Below are 16,624 nucleotides of genomic sequence, written 5' to 3' on the forward strand. Positions count from 1 at the left end.
CAACCCAGTGGATACTTACAATACATTCATTCACCACTCATTCAGTACTTACAGTGAGCCGGGCACTGTTCTATATGCTAAGGGCACGGCTGTGACCAAGACAGACAGAAATCTCTCCCTCCTGGAGTTGACACTCTAGTTGGGGAGAAAGCCAACCAATAAACACATAAAGACATCACAGCCCAGATGGTGATGAGTCCCGTGTAGTCAGGAAAACGTGGACCATGTTACTGGGCTGGGGACTGCAGGGAGCAGCTGCCACAGGGCTGGGAAGAGGAGAGCAAGTAAGGCAGGGTACACCAGTGCAGGGCTGGGCCCCATTTTTAGTTAGGATTTTGACATTTTGTTCATCATGGAAATTTTTTTGTTATTTTTGATGTGTTCAAATATTGCCTTATGCAAATCAAAATCACGAGATACCATTTCACACCCAGTAGAATGGATATTTTTTATATATACACACACTTTTTTTTATAGGACAACAACAAGTGTTGAGGATGTTGAGAAATTGGAACTTTGTGCATCACGTTTGGGAATGTAAAATGGTGCCGCCACTGTGGAAAACAGCTTGGTGATTCGTCAAAGATTAAACACAGAATTACACTACAACCCAGGAATTCCATTTCTGGGTATACACCCAAGGGAAATAGAAGAACACATCCACCTGAACGCTTGCGTAGGAATGGTCCCGGCAGTATTATTCACAGTGGCCAAAATGTGGAAATGATCCAAGTGTCCATCAGCAGGTGAATGAATGGCTGCACAAAATGTGGTCCATCCTTACAATGGAACATTACTCAGCCACGAAAAGGAGTGAAGCACGACATACATCACAGCCTTGAGACTTTGATGCTCCATGAGAAGCCAGACACAAAAGACCACAGAGAACGTGAGTCCGTTTATATGAAAGGTCTACACAGAGACAGAAAGTGTGTTGGCACTTGCCAGGGGCTGGGGGAGGGGTGACTGCTAATGGGGGGTGGGGCTTCTTTTTGGAGTGACGGGGTGTTTTGGAAGTAGAAGTGAGAATCGCACAGCATTGTGAATGTGCTAAATGTCTCTAATGATACATTTTATGTATATTTTACCACAATAAAAAATCGATTGCATTAAAATAGCACCTATCTTGTTGACTGAGATTTTTGGTGCCTCCTTAAATTTTACACCTTAAGAAAGTATCTTACTTGAAAGTACCTTCATCCTAGTCCCAGTCCTGCCAGAATTACGCAGGGAAGCCACGATAAGGCTTCACTGAGAAGGTGATATTTAAGCCAAGACTGGAAGGAGACAATGGACTTAGCCAAACTGGGATTTGAGGGTGAACTTTCCAGGCAGCAAGAACAGTCAGTGCAAAGGCCCTGAGGCAGGACACAGGGCCCTGCCTGGCATGTTCCCCAAGCGAGGAGACCCATGTGGCCGGAGGATAGTGAGCCAGGGGGAGAGAGGGAGGAGGAGAGGGCAGGGATGGTACGCGGCAGGTTGTGTAGACCCTTGTGGACCATGGGGAGGACTTGGATTTTTACCTTGAGGGAGGTGGGAGTCCCGGAGGGCTGTGGGCAGAGGAGGGGCAGGACCTAAATCAAGTTTTTAAAGCCTCTGCTCCGCAAGGGAAGAGATTTTTGGCCTCCTTGGTCACTGCTGTATACCTCCACATGCTGGGCACACAGTAGGTGCAATAAACATTCACCGAGGGAATGAGTTCCACTGTGGGGTGCGGGGTGGTGAGGGTGCAGACCAGTAAACTCACGTTGCCCCAGGTCACCTAGCCCGGCTGTGGCAGGCCAGGGGCTTGAACCCAGACCCGGACAGCTGAGGCCCCAGCCCCTCCAGGCCGACCACAGGGAGGTCCCGCGCCTGCTCGGCGGCCACCTGTTTCCGCCCCATCCTCTGATTAATGGCCCTGCAGCGCCATGCATCATGCGCCAGCCAGCGCCTGGCTCTGCCCGGGAGGCCGCTGGGCCGGGCCCTCATTTGTAAGCAGGCTGCGAGGCTGGTCTCAGACTGTTGGAGACAGGAGACAGAACCCCGCCCCAACGTGGCCCCAGATGTGGCCCTGAGGACCCCAGGGAGAGGAAGGAGCAGGATGTGGTCCAGAGGAGGTGGGGATGGGTGGGACTGAGGGGTGTGGGGCGGCGGCTGCCCAGACAGGAGGATCTTCAAAAGCTCCAGTTCCCCCCAAGTTAATTATGCCATTAAGTCTCTTCCCTCCCAGCTTGCCGCCTTCTGCCCTGCCTTTCCCTCACCTGCTGACACTCCGTTCTTTCTGCCCCCAAGAGCTCCTCTGCACAGCAGGCCCGGCCCAGCCTGTGCCCCTCCCGAACGTTAGTTTGGGCCTCCTCCCTGGTCGACTGGCCTCCCGCCTTGCCTTCATCCATTCCCACTACCGGCAAGAATCTTCTACCATTCATCCTGGTGGTCTCTCTGCTGCTCTAAGCCAGGGCTTCTCAGCTGGGGGCGATTTTGCCCGGAGGATGCTCGGGACTGGGAGGTGCTCCTGGCATCGAGTGTGTGGAGGCCAGGAAGACTGCTCAACATGCCACAGTTCCTAGGATGGCCCGCCACAGAGAGTGATCCGGGCCAGCATGTCAGGAGTACAGACTGACAAGCCCTGCTCTAGACCCTCTCATGGCTCCCTAGTGCCCTCCAGGTACAATCCCAACTCCTCAGCCCAGAATGCAGGCACCTGCATCACCTGGGCCCCTGGCCCTTTCCAGCAAGTATTCCCACCAGCCCTTGTCTCCATGCCCCACCTGGAGGGGAAGTACTGCAGTTGACATCCTGATGTTGCCACCCACCAGCTACGTGATTTTGGCCAAGTCTCTAGGGTTAAAATGCTAAAAAAGAGACTGGTGCATAGTAAAAACTTATACAAGTGGGTTGGTTTACTATTATTCATAGTCCAGGTCAGACTTCTGGCTTCTCCACATGCTGAAAGGCCCAGAACTGGCCCCACGGTACTGTCTAGGGTTTGTTAAAGCAGTCATCAAGTGCCCTGATACTGGGAGCTGCCTGCCGAGATGAGGGTCAGAGGCAGGTGGCCTCCCAAGAGAAACGGTGTCTGGTCCCCAAGAGGCGGGGGCGGGGAGGATAGGGAGCAGGGCTGGTTTCTGGGCCTGTGACTTGGCAGCCCTGCAGGACCCTGCACTTCAAGGAAGGTCCCCATGCTTGGTTTCCTGCTCGGTTGTCACCATCTTGAAATCCCTGATCTGTTTTGAATAAGAGGGTTTCCATTTTCATTTTGCCCTGGTGCCCTGAGAATTCTGTTACCCCTTCCAACTGGGGACTCCAATATGATTCGTGGAGTCTGCATATTCTAGAACCATTAGGAAGAGTAAGCTTTCTAAAAGTCTGTGCCTCTTCTCTTATGGCACTGGGACCAGGGAGACCCTGCATTCTCAGAGCTCACCTGTGGCCCTGTTGGATGCGGTCTTATTTAATATTTTCCTCATTGTGAATTTTTGACCTTAATTTTTATTTTTAAAAATATTGTGTCAAAGTACTATTTTATCTTGAAGGGTATTTTGGTGGAAGGGGCTTTTATTTTGCTAATTCACTTCAACCTAGTCCTGGCCCTGCATCTGCCCAGGAAAGGAGACCAGGGTCCTAATTCTTTATTTTACATATGGGAAAACCCAAGGCCCAAAGAAGTTACACTCATCCGGAAGGCAAGATGCATAGGTGATGATAATGGTGATAATTAAGACTCTGTATATTTAGCCTTTGCTGGGGCTTAACATGCATTATTTCAACAGCTTCTTCGAGGCCTGTGCTCTACATGGCAAGGAGAGAGCGTCTATCAAAGTCCAGGTCAGTCCCGTCCCACCTCTGCCCACAGCCCTCCAGGGCTCCCACCCCTCACAGCAAAAGCCCACGTCCTCCCCACAGCCCACGAGGCCCTGTGCCATCTGCGAGGCCCCGTCACCAGCTAAAGAATTTGCAGAGCCCAATGCAAAACAAAACTGAGAGGCCCCTTGTTCAAAAATTATTAGGCCTTTCCAGACCACAACAGCAGATCATTAACCCAGGCGCAGGCTCTTCTGGGAGCAGGGCCCCTGTGTGAACGCATGAAGCCACTGGCCCAGCCTCCCTGCCCTCCTTTCCTCCCAAGCACCCCACCCCCACCCGGTGCCAGGCACAGTCCTGCCTCAGGGCCTTTGCACTGGCTGTTTCTGCCTCCTTGAATAAGCCACCACCCCCTAGCCTACTGGTTCCCTCTCTCACCTTCAGGTCCTCTTAAGGGCCCAGGAGTCCCTCTCTGACCTCTCTCTGTTTAAAATCGCACTTCCTCCACCCTCCCTCCTGCTTTATTTTCTCCATAGCTGTTACCACCATCTGACTTGCCAGAGGCTTGGCTCAGAGATTTGTGTCTCCGTCTCATGTCATCTCCACCAGGGTCGGGACTTTGTACCCCCTCCCACCCCCACGTCCTGGAGCAGGGCCTAGCACACAGTAGGCGCTCGATAAATGTGTGTGGAAGGTACGGTTCCCATGAGGTATCACCACTGCCCTCGTACAGAAGAGGAAACTGAGGCTCAGAGAAGAGCCAGTGAGCCAAGGTTACGGAGCATGTCCCTGGCACGCGTCCGGGTCGCGCCATGACAGCGCCGGCGGCTTAGATGGGGGCAGCTGGGCCCCTGGCTCTGACAGACGGGGAAACCGAGGCCCAGGCCGCCGCTGGGGCCACCCAGCCGGGAGGGGCCGCGACGAGGCGGGGGCGCGCCGGGCCCAAGGTCACCGCGCCGGCCGGCCCGGGGGAGGCGGATGGGTGGGGATCCACGGGCCTCCCCGGGCGCGCGCCCCCCCCCCCCCGCCTTCGGCGGCGCGCACGGGGCCCGGGAAGCAGCAGCGGCGGCGGCGGCGGCAGCAGCAGGTGGAGCCGGAGCCTCCGCGCAGCAGAGGCCGCGGCCACTGCCGGCGTCGCCGCCATTAGACAATAGGAGCGGCGGCCGGGCGTGCGGGGAGGCGGGCGGCGGGGAGGGGCGGGGAGGGGCGCCGGGCGCGCAGGAAGCGGGGCCCGGGGCGCGCCGGGGCCGGGCTCGCGGGGAGGGGGCGCAGGAAGCGGGCGAGGCCGGGCGCGGGAGGCGGCGGCGGCGGCGGCGGCCCCGGGAGCTGCCGATCGGCGCCGGGACAAAGGCGCGGCCGCCCGGCGCCCCGAGCAGCCCGAGCCGGGGCGCACAGCCGGGGCGCAGCCCGCGCCCCCCGCCGCGACTGACATGATGTTTCCACAAAGCAGGCATTCGGTAAGCGGGCCCCGCCGGCCCGGCGCACCCCACCCCCCGCTTCGGGGCCCGGCACCCACCCCCAGTTCCCGGCCGGGCCATCTCCCCGCCTCCAGGCCCTGCGTCCCCCTAGGTCCTGACCCGGCACCCCCAGTTCCCAGCCCGGCCATTCCCTCCCCCAGGTCTGGGCCCGGCACCCCCCAGGTCCGAGCCCTCGCCCCTCGCCCCAGGTCCTCGCCGGGCCATCCCCCCACAGGCTCCCAGCTCGGCGCCTCCCCCAACTCCTGGGCCCAGTCCCTCCAGCTCTGGGCCCAGCGCTACTCCCCCCCCACCACCGCCGCCGGCTCCCGGGCTCCCTCCCATGCCCGTAGCTCCTGGTCCCCCTCCCAGCTTCCGGGCCCAGAGCCCCCCCTAGCTCCCAGGCCAGGTCCCCTTCAGCGCCCAGCTCAGACACCCCCAACCGCACAGCCCCTAGGCCCTGAGCTCCCCCCACCAAGCTAGGCTGGGCCTCGGCGGCCTTGGCCTCTGGCCTGGGGCGCCCTGGGAGCTCCACCAAGCACCTCTAACACTGGGGCTGCTATCGGGGCCTGGGAGTAGGGGGAGACCCGAGGCGCACCCCTCCCGGAAGAACGCGGCCCGGAGGAAGAGTGCTAGGAATCTGGGGTGGGACCCCGGAAGATTTCGGGTGCTGAAAGAGGCCTCTCCCCTAAAGAGACTTTGCAAGGAAGCCTGGCCCCCCAACTTGGGGAGGGGGCTCTCTAGGACGCGTTCTCCCCCCTCCCCGAGGCAGTTGGGGGGCTCAGACATACCACCCCTCCCCGCGCTTTGGAAGCGCGGTAGAGGGCGCACCCTGCCCCCCACCAAGGGCGGGCCTTCAAACGCACCCCCGCAGCCTAGGGGTGGCGGGGGACGAGCAGCTCCGGGCGCACCCACCCCCTCGGCTTCACGGGGAGAGGCGGGGGCAGGAAGCGAGGGCGGGGGCCGCGCCAGGGGCTGTAAACACAGCCCGGGAAGTGGGGCGGGAGGGGGGGCGCTGCAGCTGCGCCGGCTGCTGCCTCAGGACCGCCCAGGAGGGAGGTGGCCGGCGGCCCTGCGGGGTCCTGAGCCCGCTCGCCCCCTCCCTACAGGGCTCGTCGCACCTTCCCCAGCAACTCAAATTCACCACCTCGGACTCCTGCGACCGCATCAAAGATGAGTTTCAGCTGCTGCAGGCTCAGTACCACAGGTGAGCTGGGGGCTGGCAGTCCCTGCCCAGGGAGAAGGTGGGACTCCCCCTGCTCAGATGGCAAGACGGAGGCCTGGGGCGAAGGTTGTGGCCCCTGCTACGTACCGACACTCGGAATAGCATAGGTGCTGAGTGTCTCATATGGCAGGCCCTGCCTTAAGCACTGACAGATACTGAATTCATTTAGTCTTTAAGACAGTCCCATTTCACAGATCAGAAAACCGAGGCACAGAAATTTGAATTCTTTGCACAGACTCAGCTGTCTGGTTTCAGAGCTCTCTGGTTTCTCCCCACCCTGACCCCAGTCTGCACTGGATAAAAGACCTCCCAGCAGCTGGAACTGGGGGTAGACCTTCCACCTCCCCGCTCACCCCCGCCCCCTGGGAGAACGCCTGCAGCCTGTATCTCTCTCTGCCTTTGGAGAAAGGGTTTCTGGCACCTGGTGGATTTCCCTCCAGAATTTAACCTGACATTTCTAAAGGGCTTGCCCGGTGCCAGATTTAAGGGGAAGGACTACTATTACCTTCATTTTACACTAAGAGAAACTGAAGCCCAGAGAAGATAGGGATTTCCTGGGGTTGCCCCGCAAGGAAGTGGCAAAACAGATTTGTACCCAGTCTCTGGGTTGAAGATGCAGATTCTCAAGGCTCTGCTATGGCTGGGCAGGGGGAGGGCTTTGCCTGGGAATCAGAAGTGGGTCCACAGCCATAAATACTGGTGAGGTCTTAGGCCATCTCTGGACCCCCATTTACCCACACTCCTTTGAAGGATCCTGAGTTTTCTCCAAGAAGAAATGGGAAAAGGTGCTATATATCTTTTTCTTTGGGGGTACTTCTCATGCATGGGAACATACATGCTTTTGTTTAATCTTCTCTGCCATCTTGTCATTGTGCCCATTTTAAGGATGAGGAAACTGAGGCACCGATGGTTGAAGGACAGGCCCAGGAACTTTGTTCTGGTCCCGTGAGGAGGAAGGTTTAGGGGCTTTGCCTGGCAACCCTGGCTTTTCTGAGCCTCTCCAGGAGGTCCTCCCCTCCCTGCCTGGTGCAAGCGCAGTTCACAGTGAGCATGGGGGCTGAGCTGATTCCAGAGACTGGGGGTCCCATTGCTGCCACAGCGCTGTGTGACCTCGAGTAGGCCAGACCCCTCTCTGAGCTTTGGAGTCTCCACTCCCTGGGCTGGGCTTGCTGCTATACAGTGAGGCAGTCCTGTCATGTTGGTGGCTCATACAGTATCTGCCAGGCCCTCAGGAAGGACCAGAAATGCAGAATTTGGAAAGAAATTGCCTGATTTTTTTTTTAATCGGTGGCAACAAGTGCACTACTTTTAAAGAAAATTAGAAAAACCAACTGTGGCTCACCCCTGAACTGAGGTGCACACGTCGCCGTCAGTCTGGTGGCGTGAAACTCCGGTCTCCTGGGGTGACCATGAGATCAACGAAGCATTTATTGGGTACTGACTGTATAGCAGCATTAAGAGCGTTTCTGGTCTTTAATTCATTCCATCCTCACCGCCCCACCCCAGGAGGTTGGTACCCAACAGACTTGGAGACTGAGGCCTGGAGAGGTAGTGGGATTTGCCCAGAGTCACACAGCATCAAAGAAGCAGGGCTGAACTTTGAACCCAGTCTTCCTGTCTTGAGTTTGTGCTCTCAGCTCTCTGCCTGTCACCCCGAAACCTTTGAGGGAGGCCTTTGAGACATGCCTGAAGCTCATCCTTGCCGGGGGAGGCTGAGAGAGGCAAGGGGGTCCTGATTTCTATTAGCGAATGGTGACAAGTTACACCCGCCTCCCAGGGAAGTCAGGGCCCACAAGAAGGTCTGGAGACTCCTTGGTAAGTCCGGTCCAGATCCCTGCCAGCCAGCTCCCGGCCCTGGCAGCCTCTCTGGCGCTATCTATTCCTCCCATGCTGGAGAGTTTCCCCAGAGGTTGAGAGCGTGACCTCTGAAGCCAGCTTCCTGGCTGTGTGACCTTGAGCCAGTTCACTCAGCCTCTCTGGGCTTCCACTGCAACCTCCGTGAAAGGAGAGTGACTTAACAGGCCGGACCTCGCCGGGTGTCAGGGTAGGGAAAAGTGCCTTGGGCTCCCGGTCTGACCGGCAGTCAGGGCATTTGCTCCGACTCCTGCTATTTTTATTACTATTTTTATTGCTTTCTCTGCCCCTAGATCTGCGCGGTTGGTTCCATAATCCCCACTGTCTAACTAGGGCCTCTGAGGCTCCCCCTGCCCTATTTCCATAGAGGAGGAAGTGTCTGTCCCCCACCAAAGTTTGGGGCTCCCCTGCGCAAGGAAGGGATCTCAACCCAGCCTCCACCACCCCCCTCCTTGTTCTTCTTCAGTCTGAAACTAGAATGTGACAAGCTGGCCAGCGAGAAGTCGGAGATGCAGCGTCATTATGTGATGGTAAGCCAGCACCCCACCCCCCAGGTCCAGTGGGAAGGGATGGGGGACCCCAGACCTCCCTCCAGCACTGGCAGCTACAGCCCTAACACTGGTCACCTCCTCTGAGAGGTGCGAGGAGTCGAGGTCTGCCCTCCATTCAGCAGGCCCCTGGGCTGGGCTGAGTCCGCCCTGCTAGCCTGGCTGCCTGCCCAGGCAGTGGCCGAGGTGCCAAACCACCGGGTTGCAGCCTGGGCCTGCCAGGTCCCCCGGCTGTCCTTGGCAGCAGAGGAGGCAGCCGCTGTGAAAGCCAGGAACTGATGTGGGGGAGTGCGGATCTCTCCACTCCCTCCCAGGGTCTGGGCATCCCAGGTTTAACCCCTCCTCGCTCAAGCTTTGGAGGACTCCTGGCGGCCCCTCCCCAGGCAGGAGGCTGACACTCTTGGAGGTGGGGATGGTTGGCACTGCATTCTTTGTCCTGACATTTGACACCCTGCCCATGCACCCTGCCAGAATCACTTGCTCAGTTTCATACCCACCAGGTGGCGATTTACGCATCCAAACTCCCTACCTTTGTCCAGCCCAGAGCACAGTTCTCCCAGGCTATGGGGGCAGACACAGACTCCCTGGTCTCAGAGGGATGGGGCTAGGGCAGAGAGAGGGGATGGGGCTGGGGCAGAGAGAGGGACCCAGGACTGGGGGACTCCAGAGTGGGGTGCTCCCCATTTGAAAAAGGCTGCATGGAGAATGGGGCATTACAGCTGGGTCTTGAAGATTGAGTAGGAGCTTGCTGGGCAGAGAAGGGGAGACCACACAAAGGCCTGGGAATGAACTTGGCTCTCGCCACCCACCCTCCCAAGGGTGATGCGGAGCCATGGGATGGTTTAGAGCCCCCCGGGGAGGGGGCAGGTCGGATCTGGGGCGTGAGGAGGGGGACTGCTGGCCCCAGAGCCAGACCCAGCAGCCCAGCGGGGTTTGTTTATCCTCGATTATTTATACCCAGGAAGGCAAACTTCCCCGGAGTCCAGGGCCACCCGCAGACAAGACACATAAAGATAAAAGATTAGGAGCCTTGGAATGTGTGTGTGTGTTGGAGGGCGATCATTATTCCAGAAACCAGGGCACCCAGGCTGCCTCTGGGGCCCTGAAGCTCCCCTGGCTTCCCCAGCGGCTCCACCAGGCACCTGGGCCCCCCCCCAACCCTCCTGGTGCGGGTGTCTCCCCCCTTCCACCTCCCTCCCTCCTGCCTCCCTCCTCTCCTCTCCCTGCTGTCTCTCCATTTCTCCCTTCCTCTGCCTCTTGCTGTCTCCCCGCTTTGTCTTTCTGTCACCTCCTCCCCCCCTTCTTTGTCTCTGGAACCCCCCCACCCGCCCCCATTTCGCGCTCTCTGTCTCCCCCCACGCAGTACTACGAGATGTCCTACGGCTTGAACATTGAGATGCACAAGCAGGTACTCCTCTTCCCCCCCCCCCGCCCACTTCAGCACCCCCAGGCAGGTAGGAGCCCGCCCCACCCCTTGGCTGAGCACCAAGTCCTTGCTGGTATCCTGTTACCTCTGAAGCCCCCCTCTTTTCTTTCTCAGGCCTCCCTGGGAGGTTTATCTCCCTAAGGGGGAGGGGCAGAGACTTTCTAGGACCTGCCACCCCTACCATTGTCTCCCCCTTGTGATGGTGGGAGGAGGGTGACCTGTGCCAACACACCATGGGACCCCCAGATTGCCCCTTGCCCTCCAGCCTCGCTCTTGCCATCTGTGCCCTGACGAAGCCAAAATCGGGTGTATCATGGGATAACGACGCCAGCTGCCCCCACCCACCCTCCCTCCCTCCCTTGGAGCCATCACCACCTACCAGGCCCCAAGTGGCTGGGCCTGGATTCCGTCCACACTGTGCCCTTAGCAGCAGGGCAGAGAACCAGACTCCGATGCCCCTTTTGCCACTGGGTGCCCATGGGCCTGATGAGTTGCTCCGACCCTGGGCCGAGCTGGCCCCCTCTTAGATTAGACAGAACCCCCGGGCCTCCTGGGGCTGGTCTGCACCTGCCCGGAAGCCCGCCCGGGGCTGAGACGTCTGCGTGTTCCAGGCTGAAATCGTCAAGAGGCTGAATGGGATATGTGCCCAGGTCCTGCCCTACCTTTCCCAAGAGGTGAGTGGAGCCCCCAGGGCTGCGGGGAGGAGGAGGGAGATGGACTTTGAACTTTCCCCCGCCCTCTCCACTGCAGCATCTGGTGCTGGGTGCCCTGGGGCACACGCCTTCGCTCTCTGGACCTCCCAGCCACCAGCTAGCCTGTGGAGAATTCCCCAGGCTGGAGAAACCCCAGAGGTGCAGGGCAGTGAAGGGAGGGGCCTCACCCTGCTGTGGAATTCCCAGCCCGAGTGAGTCATTTCACTGTAAAAATGTCAGCTACGCAGACGCACCAAGAATTGTGTTCCCTGCCTTGCTTCTGCCTCTCACCCTCCTGAGATTCATCTTCAGGGCCCTGCCGGCCACTCCTGGCCCAGGACAAGAGGATATATGGCAAGGCGCTCCTCACAGACGCGGATGGACAGACACAGACTTGCACAGGTGCAACACACACAGACACACAGGTGCACACAGAAGCACAGATGTGCAAACAGAATGATGCAGACACGCAGACACCCAAGTGGACACACAGCTGCCCACAGAGGCAGACGCACTCACACCCCCGGGGGAACCAGGTACCCAGCTCTTCCTCATCTGCCTCCTGGACGTCTAAGACCTTTGGTGTGAGGCCCACTCCACACACACACACACACACACGTCTGGGTCACATAAGGCCCATCTCCTCTCTGCCAGATTTACTGTTGGTAATTCACCGTTTCCTCCTCCATCCCTGCCCATATCTCGGGGTCTTTCAAGTGATGCCCAGGGACAGTTCCAGGCGGACACCATGAAAGCCTCCAAGAAGGGGGTTCCTGGAACCCTGAAGACCTAGGCTGTGGTTTCCTTTCATGACAGGCTTCCTGGTAGCCAAGGCAAAAAAAAAAAAAAAAAAAAAGGAACCTGGCAGATTCTAGCATCTGATGGCAGGAGAGACAGATTTTCAGGGAGGGCTGGGGATGGGGGCAGGGATTGCTCTGAACCTAGACTTCTACCCCAGCCCAGAGGAGAATTCACTGGGCCTTCCCCAGCTGTGGAAGAAGAGGTGCTTAAATGAGCAGATCTCAGAGCACAGCCTCTGAGCTCTTAGGACCAGGACTTGCCTGTCTGGTTGGCCAGGTTGTACACTGCACTGTTACACTGCACGTGGCATTGGATAGGTCATGGTCTGGGGTTTCTCAGACGCACCTGCAGGCTTTTTCCCAAGATTATGGTACCAGCTCCTTGGGGTCTTCTGTGCATCTCCATTTCTCCCATTTTCTAGATGAACAGACTAAGGCCTGGGGAAAGGAAGTAACTGGAAAGAAGGAGATTTCGGGGTTGGGGGGCAGCTGGGAAGCCCTGGAGAGGGAGGGCTCCCACAGCCCAGATGGGTGTGTGGCTCCTGCTGGGCTCTGTGCCACAGCCCCCAGCAAGATCAGGGCGACTCATTTTACTCATCTCCACCCCACCCCCTTCCAGCACCAGCAGCAGGTCTTGGGAGCCATCGAGAGAGCTAAGCAGGTCACTGCTCCTGAGCTGAACTCCATCATCCGAGTATGTCGGGATCTTGGCGGGTGTGGAGGGAGGGAGGGAGGGCCAGAGGTGGCTGACACTCCCCTTCCTCTGCCCCTGCAGCAGCAGCTCCAAGCCCACCAGCTGTCCCAGCTGCAGGCTCTGGCCCTGCCCCTGACCCCACTGCCTGTGGGGCTGCAGCCCCCTTCGCTGCCGGCGGTCAGCGCAGGCACCGGCCTCCTCTCGCTGTCGGCGCTGGGCTCCCAGGCCCACCTCTCCAAGGAAGACAAGAACGGGCATGACGGCGACACCCACCAGGAGGATGACGGCGAGAAGTCCGATTAGTGGGCTGTGGGGGTGGGGAGGTGGGGGTGGGCAAAGGGAGATAGACACGGAGAGAGGGACTTTCAGTGCAAGACACATCGTAGCTCGGGATTGGCCAAACGCTGGTAATGTTTATGGTAGCTGCCTGCTGGGGCCCTCGCCCTGCACGTGTGCCACCCCCTGGCTTTCCTCCTACACCCGGACTCCTGGCCTCCCTCCTCCTCCCCTGCAGCCGGAATGGGCGCATACCTGCTCATACCGCAGATGAGGCAAGCTGAGGCCTGGAGGCGCAAGTGGGAGGCCAGGTCAGAAGGGAGCAAAGCCTCATGAGGTCCAACCCCGCTACCCCGCACCTCCCCGATTCACACACGTGTAACTGACAGTCTGCCCGCCGGGGACCCTCCTGGCACACCCGGCCTCCCACCCCGGCACTGCATGCAAACACAACGCTAGCCGCCCCTTCCCGCCACCCTGGGCGTCCTGCGTCCCCCCTTCTGCCCACTCACCCTCTGCTGGTCCCCACACCCACCTGGTCCTCTCCCCTCGCCCATGAAAGAGGGGCCGGGACAAAACGCGCTTAGCCTGGGGAGCAGGGTGGGGCCGGAGACCCAGAATTCCCTTTCTCCCCTTCCCGAATAAAGATGAGGGTACTCAAGTTGTCTTGGTTTTTATTTTATTTTCCCCCCTTTTTCCAGTATACTAGCTTGTCTTTTAAGAAAAGGGATATTAAAAAAAAAAAAAAAGACAAAAAAATGTTAAAAAAAAAAAAAAGCAACACCCACACCTGTGTCTGTATATAGCCTTTTAGACTGTCAGCTTTTGTTGTGTTCAGTCGTTTGATCTCTACAGAGAGAAGTAAAAATGCTGTATTGAGGGTGGGCTTAGCTGTGCCTTTCAAATAAAGACGTGAGAAGGTTGGTTGCCGTGTTCCTGCCTCTGTGTTGCGGGCTGCTCGAGCTGTCTGCCTTCTGCGGGGAGGAGGGCTTCCTTCAAGTCTGAGCCCCCTTCTCTGTTACGAGGGGGTATTCAGAGTCCTAGCGGAGTGGGACTCCCCAGCTTGACTCATAGCCCAGAGAGGGTAGGCTGAGGTGCTTGGTCACACAGCACCGCCTAGGTGCTTGTGGTCTAGCCAGCTGTTTAGACAGGCAGGCAGAGGGGCTCAGAAGAGCTAGGGGGTCGCAGAGCTGGTTAAGTGGAGCTGGTTTCTGAGTCCCAAGCCAAGGGGCTCCTGAAGAACATTCCTCACCCTAGAGACAGGATGTTGAGACTGGAATCCGCCCCCACTGCACATACACAGATCCCTTTTTCTAGATCAGAGAAACAGACCCCCAGTCGGACCTCAACCCTCCAAGGACCACTTAGAGGCTGCTCTCACCCCACTGCATCCAAGATGGACCACCCCCTGGGGGACCGAGAAGGAAAGGTGATTTCCCTGGTGCACCTGGCATTTGAGCCAAGAACTTAAGGCTGTCCACTCAGGATATAGAGGGGAGTGGGGGCTGCCATCCTAACTTTGCAAGATCTATGCAAGGGCTGCGTGGCATAGAAATCACACCCTCAAGGAGCTGGGAGCGCCAAGGAGGTCCAAGGACATCTCACCTGCCTTCCCAATCCAGTGGGAGCCAAGGGCACAAGGAGGGATGGAGTGAGAGAGGGAGGGATGATGACAGAGGAGGCAGAGAGGGGACAGGGGTAACTCTCCTACTGGGTCCCACCCCTCCCCCACTGCAGTGAAAGCACCTCCCAAAATGCCCGTGTGACAGGGTCACTGCCTGCTTAACATTCATCCTTGTGTTGACAATCAGAACTCACCTCTGCCACTTGGGGAGTGTAAATTGTTACATCCACCTCAGAAGGCTGTTTGGTACCCAGCAATTCCCCTGAATTTGGATGCTGGGTCCATCCAACAGAAATGCCACTGAAGTGTTGAGAGCAGCTGTAGTTAGTCATCATTGCCCCAAACTGGAAACCACCAGCTGTCCATCAAGGGTAGGATGGATATGCTGTGATGTTAGTTGCCTGTGGAATATTATGCGGCCAGGAAAAGGGAGAGGCCACTGCACTCAACACCATGCGTCTTGCACACCTAACACTGAACAAAAGAAGCTGGTACAAAACAGTACATGCTGTGTGATTCCATTTATCTAAAGAAAAAAACAGGCCCCAGTGACTTATAGTATCAGATGTCATGGGGTTATCTTTGAGGAAGGGACAAAAGCAACTTCTAAGGGTAATGGTAACTTGGGGATTGATTACATGAGTGTGTTCACTTTGTGACAATTCATTGAATTGTTCACTTAGAACCTGTACACTTTTTTATGTGTTCTATTTCACAATTTTTTTTTAATTATCCTTTATTATCTTCTTTTTGGGGGGTGGTAATTAGGCTTACTTATTTTATTTATTTATTTTAATGGAAGTACTGAGGATTGAATCCAGGACCTCAAGCATGCTAAGCATGCACTCTACCACTATGCTATATCCTCCCCCTATTTCACAATTAAAAAAAAAATTACTTTAAAATAGACTATCTTTGGCCTCCCTGATCCTTGGAATAAATTCTAGGCCCAGGGGACCCTGAGGGCCGGTCCTGCTACCTACACCTCTCGTCATTCCTCCTGCAGCCATGTTGAAACATCTTGCTGTTCCTTGCCTGGAGGACTTTGCACATGCTGTTCCTTCTGCCTGGAACAGTGTTTTTTTTTCCCCCTCTCCCACGTTCTAATCCCACAGATTAGACTAAGACTCCTAGCAATCACTTCTGAAGGCCGCTCTGAACTTGGCCCCAAAGCAAGATTCTTTGATACTCCCCAGACCGAGGCCTACACAAATTCCAAGTGGAAAGGGACCAGCAGCTGTTATTAATATGTCACACAATGGCTCCTGGCATGCAGTCTCCAGGGTGGGTTTAAATCCTGGCTCTTCCTCTCACAGCAGAGCGATCCAGGGAAGTGGCTTCACCACTCTGGATCTTGGTTTCCCTATCTGTAAAACGGGTATAACCACAGAACCCACTGTTGTCACGAAGATGGATCATATTATTTACAATCACAGCCTGGCACAGTTATTTATTCATTCACTGAGCCCCCACTCCCAGCCCCAGCAACACAGCAGGGACCAGGACAGACATACGTCCCTGCCCTTGTGGCTGGGGTAGACAGATGCATTAGGAAAACACAACATGTGTCAGCGGGTATGTGGGTAGAGACCAAGGCCGAGAAGGGATGGGGGAGTGAGGCCAGTGAAGTCACTTGTCTGATCTGTTTCTGGGAAACTGTTCAGAGGATTAGCAGAAAGCTGGCAAGGGCTTACCAGCCATCAGCTGATATTATTATTATTATTACTGATGTTGCTGGCAGATGAAGGGCGCTGGGGTGGGGGGCCTCACAAGGCTGACAGTGTCCCCCTCAGGAGTCTTCTCCTAAGAAGGAGGGGCCTGCCCAGCCACGGACAGGTCTGTGACCTGGGGTCTCTCTGGGCCTCGGAGCCTCATCCCGCCCGGTGGGCTCGGTCCCCAGGTCCCCCGAGGAGTCCGCAGCGGGGCGCGTGACCAGGAGGTCCTGGGAGGGCCCGATCTCGGCCAGGAAGCTGGGGCGGGCGGAGGTGCGGTCTCCAGAGCCCTCCTCCCCGCCGCGGCCTCCCGCGCTTAACGACCGCGCCGCCGGCAACCTCGGCTAATTGATCCGCTAATGGGCCCCGCTCCGCGGCCGCGCCTAATGAGGCGGGAGGATGGGGAGGAGGGGACGGTGGGAGACAGTGGAGGGGAGGAGGGGGAGAAGAGGGAGGAAGGGAGGGGAGAAGAGGAGGGAGAGATAGAGGACGGAGAGAAAGGGGGGGGAGGGGAGAGAACGGAGGGGAGGGCGGGG

At 57.4% G+C, this 16,624-nt stretch overlaps 1 protein-coding gene across 1 annotated transcript; it reads left to right on the forward strand.

Moving 5' to 3' along the window:
• Nucleotides 1–5,064: 5,064 nt before the first annotated feature.
• On the forward strand, nucleotides 5,065–13,676 carry TLE5 (TLE family member 5, transcriptional modulator). Its single transcript, XM_074351172.1, has 7 exons — nucleotides 5,065–5,240; nucleotides 6,347–6,444; nucleotides 8,783–8,846; nucleotides 10,228–10,272; nucleotides 10,902–10,964; nucleotides 12,402–12,476; nucleotides 12,558–13,676. Exons 1-7 carry the CDS (start codon nucleotides 5,214–5,216, stop codon nucleotides 12,777–12,779), a joined length of 594 nt encoding a protein of 197 aa, XP_074207273.1. The 5' UTR covers nucleotides 5,065–5,213; the 3' UTR covers nucleotides 12,780–13,676.
• The last annotated feature ends 2,948 nt before the right edge of the window (nucleotides 13,677–16,624 follow it).

The sequence above is a fragment of the Camelus bactrianus genome, chromosome 22, assembly GCF_048773025.1.
Source record: "Camelus bactrianus isolate YW-2024 breed Bactrian camel chromosome 22, ASM4877302v1, whole genome shotgun sequence".
Taxonomy (NCBI): Eukaryota; Metazoa; Chordata; class Mammalia; order Artiodactyla; family Camelidae; genus Camelus; species Camelus bactrianus.

Excerpts from the sequence above, each read along its gene's own strand:
- TLE5 (XM_074351172.1), top strand. The coding sequence starts at position 5,214 with ATGATGTTTCCACAAAGCAGGCATTCG. Across the intron at positions 6,445-8,782 it reads CTGCAGGCTCAGTACCACAG|TCTGAAACTAGAATGTGACA; the intron begins GTGAGCTGGGGG and ends GTTCTTCTTCAG. Across the intron at positions 12,477-12,557 it reads AGCTGAACTCCATCATCCGA|CAGCAGCTCCAAGCCCACCA; the intron begins GTATGTCGGGAT and ends CTGCCCCTGCAG.